A 13,532-nucleotide genomic window follows, 5' to 3' on the forward strand; every position below is an offset into this window, starting at 1 on the left:
AGGAAATAATGGCCACCATCTTGAGCTGTTTCTGGGATTTTTGAGGTTTTATTTTATTTTTGAGCGAGAGCATGCTAGGCTGGGAACCCTTTAAAGTTCAGAGCTGCATCTCTGGCTCTTTGCAACGACCCCCACGGCAATAGGATGGTGCCTGCCTGCACCGGAGCTTAGGGCTGGTCCGGCATCTTCGCGTGTTAAACAGTTCCTGAATTTTACACGTGTTGATGAAATTAATTTCTAAGCAATCAGTCCGCCCGTGGGTGCCCTCGTGGCGTCCTCGGAAACGTGTCCTTGCGTCCCCAGGATGCCCTATCCATTCAGTCTTCCCTAGTTTGCGTGTGGCCTGGCCTCCCTCCTAGCTGTCCGGTCCAAAGTCAGCACCACCCCACCTCCACAGGTCTCGGAGGACCCACTTGGGTAAAGAAGACACCCCCACCACCACCCTTGCACCGCTCTTTCTTAGCTCTAAGAGAAGCAGTCCGAGCAATTTGCATATCTACGAAGGTCGAGCTGGGGGGAGGGGGCGTTGGGCTAGTCCCCCACGCGGCTCGCAGCTCCCAAGCCCCCTCCCCCTGCGCCCGCCTCGGCCCTCCCCCTCCCTTTCTCTGCCTGGCTTTGATCTCTGCTTAACAACAGTAACGTCACACGGACTACAGGGGAGTTTTGTTGAAGTTGCAAAGTCCTGCAGCCTCCAGAGGGCTGTCGGCGCAGTAGCAGAGAGCAGCAGATTCCGCGCGCTCCGGAGACCGGCCGTAGAGCGCCAGGCAGAGCGCGCCAGCAGCAGCAGCCACCGGAGCCCAACCCGGACCACAGCCCTCCCCAGGCGGCCGCGCCATGGAACACCAGCTCCTGTGCTGCGAAGTGGAAACCATCCGCCGTGCGTACCCTGACACCAACCTCCTCAACGACCGGGTGCTGCGAGCCATGCTCAAGACCGAGGAGACCTGCGCGCCCTCCGTGTCTTACTTCAAGTGCGTGCAGAGGGAGATTGTGCCGTCCATGCGGAAAATCGTGGCCACCTGGATGCTGGAGGTGAGGGGCTACAGGTTACTGGCTTGGGACCCCTTGGCAACTTATTGCCCCCACTCACACTCTTCCCTTCCAACACGGAGTTTTCCCGGTGTGTTGCTAGGAAAACGGATTCTCAAAATAAATAGATACTGCGGGTCTCTTTGACCGAGAAAGGTGTAGGAGTTGGGATGATGGGGATTCCATTTCCTGGTGGGGGGCAGTCGGGGAGGAGTGCCTTCAAGGGAGGACGGTGCCAGAGTGTGCCAGGGACACCTCAGAGGGTGCGGACTGGGCGCCTTTTGTGGCCCCCGTTAGCGCCCCATTCCTGCTGCGCCTCGGCAGTGGCCGCCTCAGCGCGTAGCCGCCAGCTCGGGGGGGAGGGGGCATAGATTTGATTTTTAAATTAATATCCGTGGACACGTATGCAAGGGCCGCTCGTGCCAGTATTATGCGCCATCTTTGCTCCTTTATTGCAAAGCAAAAGTGTTTATTAATAATTGGGGGCAGGGCGGAGAGCGGCGGCAGGAGTGCTGGGACAGGCACGAGGGGCCTCGCGGCCACCAGAAATCACTAAACAGGACATAGCGAGGGATATTTGGGGGGACCCTTTGTTTAAGCAGCGGACCCCTGGACACCTCCACACAGGCTGTCTGGCCCAGAGAGCACGCCAGTCTGCAAGGTCGCGTGGCCCCCTAGTTGCTAGAGATTAACTGTGGTCCTCGCGGGTCTGCACTTGGGGGGGGTACCTACCCAAGTCAAGCCGGGAGACCAAAGCACGTTTTCAGATATTTAGCAAAAGTCTCAAAGGTCCCAAAATATTTTTAAATAATTTCTAAAATGCGGCATGGTGCCCTTGCAGAGGCAAACGGCACCCGTACCCAGCAAAAGGGGGGCCCCGAGAGTTTGAGTTGCTGGGGCTCACTCTCCAACGTACACCGAGCTCCTGACCCTCGGGTTGGATTAAGGGTCGCCCGATGATTATTTTCGGGCCGTTTTTAGGCACCTAGTTATTTTTTTAATATTTTTAAATATTTTTTGAAAAGATGACGTCTGGGAAATGAGGCGCGGCGGCCTGGGACGCCACCTTTGTGTCTCGCGTGCGCGCGAGCGGCGCCCAACCCCCGGCGTCCTGCCAGCCCCGCGGTGGGATTCCCTGGCCTGCGACCTTCTAATTTCAACATGGGTCGGGGTCCCCGCGGACACTCACTGCTGCTGAGCTCCACCGAGTCAGCTGCCCAGGAACTTTCCCTTTCAGTTTCAGGGTGGGTGAGTACTGGGCACCCGCGCATCCCCTGGAGTTTGCCACCGCGACCCCTTTTTTCCCCAGCGAACCCACGAACCCATTCACTGTGTAATCTAGAATAGGGATGCAGAGTCACATACGAGCGACCCCACCCCTATCCCCGTTGACGGTCATGCTCCGGGTCCCCGCAGGTCTGCGAGGAGCAGAAGTGCGAAGAGGAGGTCTTCCCGCTGGCCATGAACTACCTGGACCGCTTTCTGTCGCTGGAGCCCCTGAAGAAGAGCCGCCTGCAGCTGCTGGGGGCCACGTGCATGTTCGTGGCCTCCAAGATGAAGGAGACCATTCCCCTGACAGCCGAGAAGTTGTGCATCTACACTGACAACTCTATCCAGCCGGAGGAGCTGCTGGTAACCCCACCACCCGCGATCCCTCATTAGCTGCACGACTCTTGGGTGGTGGGAGATGCAAGTGACAGGAGGCCGAGCCAGCCTCGGACAGACCTCCAGCCCCATGGAAGTCACCCACACTGCACGACACCGAAGTGGCAGTGGGAAGAATCCCAAACCCTCAGAATTCTACCTCTGTGGTCCCCCTCTCCTCCTGGACTCCCCACCATGTCTGCGGTGAAGCCATTCTGAAATGTGGTCTGTGTGCGCCCCCTTGCGGCGCTTGAGCCACAGCCCAGGCCGTGGTGTGTGTGGGGGGTCTTTTTGTCTAGCGCATGTTGTTGCCCACTTGTTAGTTTTTCTGCATTTTGTTCTTTATCTATCTGTGGTGCCCGGTTGTCCCCACTCTTTAAACCTCCCCCCAACCGGCCTGCCCTCCTATTGACCTTGTTCCCCATTTTCTGCAGCAAATGGAACTGCTTCTGGTGAACAAGCTCAAATGGAACCTGGCTGCCATGACTCCCCACGATTTCATCGAACACTTCCTCTCCAAAATGCCAGAGGCGGATGAGAACAAGCAGATCATCCGCAAGCATGCGCAAACCTTTGTGGCCCTCTGTGCCACAGGTAGGGCCCCCACCTCCACTCTTCCCCAGGAGATCTCAGGCTCCTTGTGATTCCCTGGCTAATGCCTCTTTCCTTGCTGTCTGTTCTGTGCCACGTGATGGTCACAGGCACGCCTAGAAGGGGGTCCCCTCATCTCTGTTCTAAGCCCAGGGTGTGGGTAGCTTGTTGGGGATAGATGGTGGGGCAGGGGGCACATTGAAGGACAAACGGGATGACCCAGCCTCCCTATCCCATGCTTTCTGAAAAGGTTTTTGCCCCTGCTCCTGGGCTGTTTGCCCTCACCTACTTTCTGTCTTTAAGCAGCCCCAGCTATAGGGGTAAGGGTAGGGGTTCCTGGTTTCTCCCAGCCTTGACCACCTGTCAGGGGTGGAACAAATGGCCGCAGTGCCAGCCCCACGTGCTACAGTACAGTCCCAGTACAGGGTGACCAGCTCAGGAGTTTAGAGAGCCTCTTTCCCCACCCCACCCCCAACCAGGGCTGCTACAGGACAGTTTGTTTTCACAGGACCCTGGGAGGGCTGGTTGGAAGCAGAGAGACGAGGACCTCCGGGTGGTTCCTCTAAGGGACCCAACCTGGCCCAGAACTCAGGGTGGACAGACATGCTGGAACACAACACACATAGACACCCTGCTACCTCTGGGTGGTCCCAGTACTACATCTGACAGCTGCTCCCTGCCCAGGAGGCTTAGAGGTGCTGAAGGGGTCCAGCACTCCCCCACCGCTTAGGATCCCCCCACCCAAGTAGCCCTGACCGCCCCAGCTGCTACATCTGTTTGGAGCTCAAGCTGGGCGACCTGTAGCATGGCCAAAAGGCAACGTGGTATCAGCAGGGCATGTAGTGTCTTCTTCCACCTGCCGTCTCTGGCACCTTCTCAGGTCTGGCAGCCCCCGTGGCTAGTGTTCCTACACCACTGTGGTGGGTATGAAAATTTGGGGATTCTAGCCTCCCAGCTACCTGCTGAGGGTGCCAGCCCCTCCCCAGAGGCCTACTAAGCAAGGGGGGTGGCAGATGGGAGTGCCAAGGCCATCAGTAGTCTGGAAGGATCTAAGGGGCGGGGGCGGCCCTACTGGCTGGCAGGCAGGGAGGCGTCTGGCTGGGGTTCCTCTGGGGAGAGCAGAGCCCTTGGAGGCTCCAGGAAGCCTTTTAAGGAGCTGAAAGTGGCTTCGAGGAAGCTGCAGAGTTTCCCAGAGATAACATGAGGGATGGGGTGACAGAGCCTCCCCAGGACGATTCTGGCAGCAAAGTGCCCCTCCCAGGACCCCCGGATACCAGCAGGGAAGCCAACAAGCATTAATGCATTGTGGGTGCAGCTGGACCCCGCCTTTGTCTATGATAGGATCCACTAAGAGCCCCCAGAAGACAGATGGAGGTAGAGCACAGCTTGAACTGCAGTAGGCCAGTATTCTGGGCCCAGAGACTTTGTCCCCCTAAAGCTCCTCTGTCACATGGGGGTCACCCTGGGAAGGGGCCAGAGGTCAAGGCCAGGAGATCTGCCGTCCATGTGGCAAGGTTTCTAGGAGATGGCAGGGTGTGATTTTTCTTCTCCCTTCTGGATACCCCCAGACCTGGGTCATGACCGTGTGAACAGTACACTAACCTAGGGTTGGGGTTGGTCACACTGGCATGCACAGGTGACCAGAGTGCATGGGAAATTGAGCTAAATGAAGGGTGTTGGTATGTGCCACTGAGCTGGGTGACAGCTGAGCCAGCAGCAACCAGGCAGTGTGAGGGAGCAGATGTTAGGGCTCCTTATGGGACATAATGGATCATACCACTGCACTCAGGAAGGGGAAAAACAAGTGGCGGGCTGGGGGCTCTGGCCCATGTGCCAGCTAGTGGTTGGAGTTTCTCTCCCTGAAAAAACGATGTCTCCGTTCACTGGACTGAGTGAGCTAAGTCCTTGGGACCACCTGGAGGTCTTTCTTCCTTCTGTGTGGCTGCTCTTCCTGGTACCCCGCCCCCCCAACCTTTAAGAGCCAGAGCTGTACACTCTGTCAGGGTAGTCTCCAAAGGGCGCCTCACCACTCCAGCCCTCTCCCCTCATGGTTCCCGTACACTTTCTTAAAGCCTCCCTGTCCCAGGCACCGGGTGACACCTGTTCTTTCCTGTGTCCTCCTCTGGCATGGAACCCCTACTTCACAGGGAAGCAACTTGTGGGCTCAGCGTTGATGGAGAGGCATTCTGTCAGTGGGCACGCCACTGCAACGCTGGGTCCATTGGGTGAAAGAGGCAGACAGCTGGTGACCCCAGATAGAGTCCTGAAGTGACACCCCACTGCAGTACTGTGGGGGAACATGATCCCAGCTTTCTAACAGTGGGGCAGGCTGGCTCTCCCCTGGGGTTCCCCCTTGGGGCCTGTGCATATGAGAGAGGCTTCCCTCACAAGGGACCCTGGCCTAGAGTTCTGGGGTGGCAATCCCCGGCCCCCTCTGGGGCTACTTCCGCCTGGTTTACCTGGTCTGGAGTCACATGTTCTCTGCCCTAACCTGGCATCCGTGAACCAGGACAGCAGCCTGAAGAGGATGCAGGACAATGTTTGTGACTAGAGAAATGGCTTTGTTGGGGGTTCTGAGAGTCAGTCCTCTGGAGGAGCATCCCTTCTGTGGCGGCTATCCTGGCCTTCTGAGGGACCTGCTCCTGTCACCCCTGCAACTTACTGTCATCTTTTCTGAGGAGCGGCCTTGGCGTGCTGCCAGACTGGCTCTGGAACATACAGCATTCCCCCTGCCTAAACCTCTCAAATACTGGGAATGCTGATATAAAGCACCACATCCAGCTCTGGGTTAAAGGGTTAAGAGCCTGTGCCTTCTTGAATTCGGTACTGTGTCCTCTTCCTTAAATTTAGAAGAGCTTAAAGCCACAAAGGGGGCATGACCAACTCTTCCTTAGTGTTTGCTTGAGGTGCTGGGCATGAAACCCCGGGCCAGGGTCAGCCACTCCACTTTTTAAAGCGAGACAAGAACTTGCTTAGAACTCTTGATCCTCCCTAGTGCTGGGGTGGCAGGCCTTAACACTATGCATCTAGCGCCACCTAGCTGTCTCCAAAGGAGCTGGAGGACTCACTGGGTGAGGCTGTGCGGAGAGCTGGGTGGGGACTGAACCGCGGGCTTGTAGCTGTCCCCGCTCACAGCGACCTCTGTCCCTCTGTTGCAGATGTGAAGTTCATTTCCAACCCGCCCTCCATGGTGGCTGCTGGGAGCGTGGTGGCTGCGATGCAAGGCCTGAACCTGGGCAGCCCCAACAACTACCTGTCCTGCTACCGCACAACGCACTTTCTTTCCAGAGTGATCAAGTGTGACCCGGTGAGTGAGTCTCACTGCTGGAGGCTGCCTCTGGTGAGAGCCAGGGAACCCTGCTGGGGGCAATGTCAAGATGCTGACCAGGCCGAGCCTGTGAGAGGTGGAGTACTGACCTCTGTAGCAAGAGGGAGCCAAACCGGGGCCCCCACCAGCCTCTTCCCAGACTTGAGGTTTGGGGATCTTCCAGAAGCCATTGATCCTAAAAGCGGGGCAGGGGCGTGATATACTGTCAGGTGAAGCTGAAGTCTGGCCCAGCTACGATAGGACCACATCTCCCTCGGTGTAGTCTACAAAGGACTCTGGTATAGGCCTTCTACTTGCAGAAGACACATTCTAGAAATCTGAGGGTAGGTGGCATGCTGTGCCACACTGGAGCACCTTCTCACTGAGGGGTATGGCTGATGGCTGCTTGGAGCGCTGGCCGTGACAGTGTCCTCGAGGACATTGCAGGCTGGCATAGGCAGAACAGACAAAAGTCCAGTTCTGGCTTGGACTCAGCTGAGAGTTCGGTGTAGGTCAAAGTCACTGGGCGTGTGGAAGGCTTCTGACATCAGCCACAGGGACCCCTAATTCCCGCACTCCTCCAGTGTACCTCAGCATGCGGCCTCCTTCCCCCAAGCATCTGGGGCTCCTGAGAATTGGGGGGGGGGGTAAGTGATATAGGTGGAAGCCTGCGGACTTCAGAGAGAGGTTCAAGGGTGCCTGTGGGTCCACACTAGGCCACCTGTGCTTCAGTTGCCCCTTCTGTAAAATGGGGCCATTTGCCCTGCCACCCTCCTTAGGCATAGTACCTGTCAAACAAAGGGGAACAATACCCAGACTCTGAATGTGGGGGCTCCCCAGGGTTTCTGCAGAAGTACTACTGGCTTGAGGAATGTACACAGTGCCCTAGCCTCATCCCATCTAGGCAGAGCTTAATAAGTTCATCAGTCTCATTCCGGGCAAAATGCTTTCCAGGCTCCAGTGGTGACCCTGGAGCTGGCTTCCTCAGAGGCCACCCGGGGCAGAAGGCTGTGAGGGAGAGATAGGTGCTCCTTGTGGGGAGTACAAGATACAGCCCCAAAAGAGGAACCTGAAGAGGTGGAGGTGCATTCTCTCAGCCAGGCAGAATCTGTCACAGGTGCTTATGGTAGGCTGGGTTCACCTCCCAGAACCACCTACAGAAACTGCATCCAAAAAATGGTGGAGTTCCCGGGAGGATGTGTCAGGCAGTGCTGCAGGAGGCCCCGGGAGGAATCTCTGCTGGGTAGACCTGGGGTGGACAAGCAGGTGTCCCGTGACTCGGGCAGGGGCAGAGGTGGCACTCTTGCTCTCTAGTCCTTCATAGTTAGTTCTCTTACTGCTCACAGATTTGGGGGTGGCTCAAGGAGTTTCTTCCAGCCTTACCCTTAGCAAAGCCTGCTTCGCAGGTCAAGGCCCTGGCCACTAGCCTCTGGCTAAACAAGGACCCCCTCCATCTCCGCCCGCCTCTCCAGGACTGCCTCCGCGCCTGCCAGGAACAGATTGAAGCCCTTCTGGAGTCCAGCCTGCGTCAGGCCCAGCAGAACATTGACCCCAAGGCCACCGAGGAGGAGGGGGAAGCGCAGGGAGAGACTGACCTGGCCTGCACACCCACCGATGTGCGAGATGTGGACATCTGAAGGCCACCACCGGCCAGGCGGGAGCCACTAAGTAGTGGCAGCCCGCGATGAGAAAGGAGCTAGCCCGGGGCGCTCCTAACGATGTTCCTCTTAGGGACATTTGTTACCAGAAAGGGAAGTTTTGTTCTCTTTGTTGGTTGTTTTTCTTTAATCTTTCTCCTTTCTATCTGACTTAAGCAAAAGAGGAAAAAAAAAAATACCTGAAAGTTGTCTTAAAGAGAGAGAGAGAGAGAGAGAGAGAGATAGAATTTGCATCACCCTGAGTGTAGGGCGGAGGGTGCTACAAAAATAGGATTTTATACCCCAGTAATCAACTAGTTTTCTATTAATGTGCTTGTCTGTTGTAAGAATAGGATTAACACACAGGAAGTGCCCAGAAGGATTTTGATTTTATGTGTTTTAAAAGCTTGAAAAACATTGCTTTAAAAAAGGAAAAAAAAAGGCAAATAGAGCAAACCATTGTTAAAGTAGAAGAGTTAGCTAGAGAACGTGCTCGCTTTGCTGAAAGACACAGCTTGGGCGGTCCTCAGCCTCACTCCCCTGCATGTTCTTGGCTGCCACTGCCAGTCACCTGTTTTCCTGCGCCTCATCCCAGGGATGAGTAGACCTCTTCACTTACTGATGGTCGGTGCGACCTCTAGCGGTCTTGCAGCGTGTGGCACCCCCCAGGGCTCTCTCCCAACGTGCAGGTCCATAGCAGTGTGCTCCAGTAGAGCGGGGATGAGATAGTGGCATCGTATATTCTATTTTTGTAATCTTCCTATTTTGTAGTTCCTGTTTAAAGAGACGCTGGTTTTTGCCTGCCGGCCCTGCAGCCCACTCACATCAGGTTAAACCCACAGCTTTTCTCTTGTGTGTGTGATTTGTTCTGTTTTGTTGTGTTTTCCTTCTCCATGTTCCAAAACCATTCCATCTCAAAGCACTTTCGGTCAGCTAGCTGGAAGCAGTGTCGCTAGTGTGTGTGTGTGGGGGGGGGGTCTTAATGGAATGGTTGGTTGGGGGTATCCACACACTCATGGCTTCTCAATACATGTGTGGCACAGTAGGGCTGGTAGCTTGGGGTACTTGGGAAGTTTCTTTGGGTCAAGGAGAGAGAACTCTGTTCTCGCACCGCCAGGATCTGTCCTACAGAGAAGGTGAATTGAAGGGATCCTTTGGTGCCAGCTGGTGTTTGGAAGTAGGAACTGTGATGGCATTACCTGGACAGTGAGGGGATTTTAAACACTAAAATGTCTAATTTATACTTAAGGCTACAGAAGAGTATTTATTGGAAAGGCTGCCCATGGCCAGTATGATTTATACAGCAATGTGATCTCCCTTGATTCAAACGCACACCTTCTGCCCTTGCTGGCGAAGGTGCCATGTCAGAAATTGGTCTTTTAGTGGGGAGGGGAGGGATTCTCAAGAATCATATAAAGACGGGCATTTGGTTTGCTTAACTTTCCAAACCCAAACGGCCCCATTGGAGAGCCATCCGAACTAAGGAAAACTAGGGGATCCCAAATGAGTTTTATTCTGGCACATTCTTGCCGTCGCTCCCCCTCCCCCCCCAACAGTAGGTAATTTGTATTGTGCTTTTCTAATTAGGAAGTGTTGAAGGGAGGTGACGAGCGGGAGGCTGGAGAGAGGACGTGAGGGAAGTGTGTGGAGGGTAGGGACCACACGGGACAGGCTGCGGCTCCTTTCACAGCGCTGCTACCGATGACTCCCGGCATCCCAGACGTTCGGACCCAGATTCGCGTCGCTTTGTATCTTTCACATTGTTTTCGCTGCTATTGGAGGGTCAGTTTTGTTTTGTTTTTTTACAATGTCATAGACTGCCATGTTCAAGTTTTAATTTCCTCATAGAAGATTGTATTTACAGATGCCCTTTTTTTGTACTTTTTTTTTAAGTTGTGATCAATTTTGGCTTAATGTGATTACCGCTGTATTCCCAAAAAAAAAAAAAAAAACAGGTTCCTGTTCACAATACCTCATGTTTCACCTAGCCATGCACGGGCCTAGCAGGCGGGTAGTCTGCCTCCTGGGACTGGTCTGGTGGGGATCATCCCCCTGCACCTGTCATGCTGGGCCCTTCATTTGATCTGGGACATATAGCATCACAGCAGTCGGGACAACTGTATTTTTCTTTGTTAATTATCAATATTGTTATTTTTGTAGCGGCCTGTTGTGCATGCCACCATGCTGCTGGGCCCGGAGGAATTTGTTCTGAGTCTCCGGTGCATCATTTATTGTTAGGTTCTAGTATTCTGTCTTGTTTTGTGTTAATTACAGCATTGTGCTAATTTAAAGACTTCAGCCTCGGCAAAGCCAGCTCCAGTGCTGCAGGCCTCCAAATTCCCTAGCTAGCTGTCAAACCAAAATGGCCACCTCCACGGTCACCACCAACCTAGCTGAGGCATCTGAACCAGGCAAGACCCTTGAGGGCCACTGTGTTTTCATGGTGACGGGTGAGGGTTTGGCCAAAGGCTGGTGGTGGGTCCACGGAGTCTGCCCTGTGACATGAAAGGCTTTGAGGGGCTCTGGCTGATGGCCAAGTTGGGTTTGTGTATTTCTGGTTGACACACCATGGCGCTTCCCAGCACGGACATGTGACCAGCATGGTCCAGAAAAAAAAAAAAAAAGACACAAAAAATCTAGAAATAAAATTGGTAAAATCCCAGCTTGGTGTTGTCTGTTTTCTGGGCCTTGGGGAAGGGAATGGGGGATATATCACTGTTGCCATAACCATGTGGGACCAACCTGGGGTTCCCAAAGGTAAGGGTGTTTGCAGGTGGCAGCCTCTGGCGTCAGGGAGACCGGCGGCAGCCATTGATGAGAAGCGGCTCTGGGTCAGTCGCTGCCAGCTTGCTCTCCTGTGTGTTTGCAGATGGAAGATCAACAGAGCCCGCGTTCACTGCCCCTTGTCTGGCACAAATGGGTGTTTGCTCTGGGTGAATCACCATCCTTAGGTGCTGCCAAACGCCCGGAGAGCGATGCTTAGTGTTAGGGCCAAGGCCCAAGGTGGCCTTTCACACAGTTACAGGGGACCTGAGTGGCCTGGCTGGACTCCTTTGACGTCCTCTGGGTGGCAGTTCATGACTGGCGTTGTTCGCCAACCCTTGGGGAATAGGTGTCATGACTCTCCCTAGCACTGGGGTTCCTCTGCCATCACCCTATGTAGCCATTTGGGAGCCACCTAAAGACCTGGGTCTCAGGTTGGCTGTGTTGGTGCCAGGCTGCCCCCTGCCCTTCTGAAAGATGGGGAATGTAGTTAATGCCTGGCCTGAATGGTGCCACCCAAAGATGAAAGCAGAAAGGGACTTGACCCAAAGGCAGATGGAGCCTCTACCAGGCATCCTACCCCCATGGGAGTTTAAAGGAAACACTAGAGCTGGAGGAGACTCCAGTGTCCCCTCTGGTGGCTTAGGAAGATCCAGTCCTCATCTTGGGCAAAGCGGCTGCCTGAGGGCAGGGTCCAGAAAGGTATATCAGCTCCATCTGAGCATCAGAGCCCGTTATAGGGCTAAGGACCCAGGAACTGGCAGATCTCCTCTCCCCACAACCACACATGTCCAGGAGAGTTGGTATGGGGCCTTCAGCATTCCGGGAACAGGCCAAAGGGCAGAGAGGTGGAAGAGCTGCTTTCCCATTGGATCTTAGAAGCACCGTAGAGCAAGCTTATCACATTCAGGTGGGCTGAAGGGCAGGTTAGTATGGGAGACACAATAAACTACGCTGGGATGAAGCAGGCTGACGGCCAGTGCAGCAGAGTGGTCCTAGGAATGCAGACACGAATAGTGTAGGGCTGAGCATACACTAGAGGAAGGCAGGCTGCTGCTGCTGCTGCTGTTTTCCACCATTGCTTATCAAGGGTGGTCGTGGAAGGACACCCAAGTGGAATGGGTAAGCATCACCATCAAATGCGGAGAGCTCACACCATGATGTGGTCTCTAAAGGTGCAATTGGCTTGTGTCTTCATCCAGTGGTCTGTGGTGCCCAGCTACAGCTGATGTCCAAGCCTCTTTACATGGCTCAGAAGTTAACCCCAGATACCAATGGCCACTCCAGGCTCTGATTCTAACCCTTGAATTTTGCTGATAAAACTGGAGGGTAGGCTGGGTGGTGACAGTGCACGCCTTTAATCCCAGAACTCAGGAGGCAGAGGCCAGCCTTATCTATAGAGTGAGTTCCAGGACTGGCTCCATTGCTACTCAGAAATACTGTCTCGAAAAACAAAAACAAAAAGACTGGATGGCAAATCCCAGTGGGATGAGTAGACACTCGTGTTCATGGGGTGATGGTACAGTGGCCTTTGGACAGCCTCAGAAACAAAGGCTCAGGAAGTTAGCCCGCCCAACTGTCTCTTCTCAGAAGCCCAAAGGCCAGCTCTCTCCATTCTCTGCCTCCACCAGCTCCACGGATCCTTGCCCAGTATCCTGGCCAGGCTTCCTACATGCAGAGAGCCCCCATCCTGCTGAGCCATCCCACCCCTCTCAGCCAGGCCAAGGTCTTGAACCTGCCTGGCCTCGGTGAACCTCAGCTTCCTGACTCCCTGTTCTAGGTTACTTCACTGCCTGGACCTGCCCGAACCTTCATTTCTGCTTGTCCTAGAGGACTCAAAGTGTGGCCTCTGTGGAGCTTCTGCATCGCATTATACAGGTGACTGTGTGGCCTCCCCTCCTGACCTCACATCCTGGGGCTAAGTGTGAGGAAGTTAACCTGTTGCTCATAGGCCAGCCCAGCTGCGGCACTTTGTCCTAGAAAGCAAGCCACCTTCACCGACCCTACAGAGTACCTGGGCTCCTGGGGCCCACGAGATGCCAGCAGTGGGGGCTGAGGACTACTGGGGTGGGACACAAGGCAGAGAAGCAGGACCGTGTGTCCTCCTTGCGGTGCTCCAGAGCCCTTGCCACGGCAGTCCAGGAGGCGGACAATGTCTATCAGGCTCCACAGGACTGGACCTGGCCTCTGCATTTAGTGGCATGGCTGTGCAGGCCACACAAGGCCAGAGTTGGGAGCTGGCACTGCCAGGTGTGCCTCCCAGGCAAACCTGGACTTGGGCTGTTGAGACAGCCTGTGTGTGTCTTAGGTGGTGTGCACAGACTGTTTAACACGAGGTAGGCTTGTATACAGGGGCCCCGCAGGGCCACAGCACAGTACTGGTGGGATGCGGTACCCCTGGCTGAGCTGAGCTGGCCTCTCAGGGCTGTCATCCCAGGAATGTCTTTGATCAAAGGGTTGTGCAAGAGGGCAAAGCAAGAGCAGGACCTCTAATCCCTTCCCAACTCCCTGGCCCACAGAGCCCCCGCAGCTCAGCACCACACTACAGGGCCAGCAGACAA

General features: G+C 54.9%; 1 protein-coding gene across 1 annotated transcript; it reads left to right on the plus strand.

The window, feature by feature from the left end:
• The first annotated feature begins 630 nt into the window (after positions 1–630).
• Positions 631–9,191, plus strand: LOC121457865 (G1/S-specific cyclin-D1). The gene is made up of 5 exons (XM_041666917.1): positions 631–1,032; positions 2,446–2,661; positions 3,108–3,267; positions 6,423–6,571; positions 8,044–9,191. The coding sequence occupies exons 1-5, from the start codon at positions 835–837 to the stop codon at positions 8,206–8,208; spliced, it is 888 nt and encodes a 295-aa protein (XP_041522851.1). The 5' UTR covers positions 631–834; the 3' UTR covers positions 8,209–9,191.
• Positions 9,192–13,532: the final 4,341 nt, after the last annotated feature.

Source organism: Microtus oregoni, unplaced genomic scaffold, assembly GCF_018167655.1.
Source record: "Microtus oregoni isolate MIOR12 unplaced genomic scaffold, Mior012 000016F_ref0000370, whole genome shotgun sequence".
Lineage (NCBI taxonomy): Eukaryota > Metazoa > Chordata > Mammalia > Rodentia > Cricetidae > Microtus > Microtus oregoni.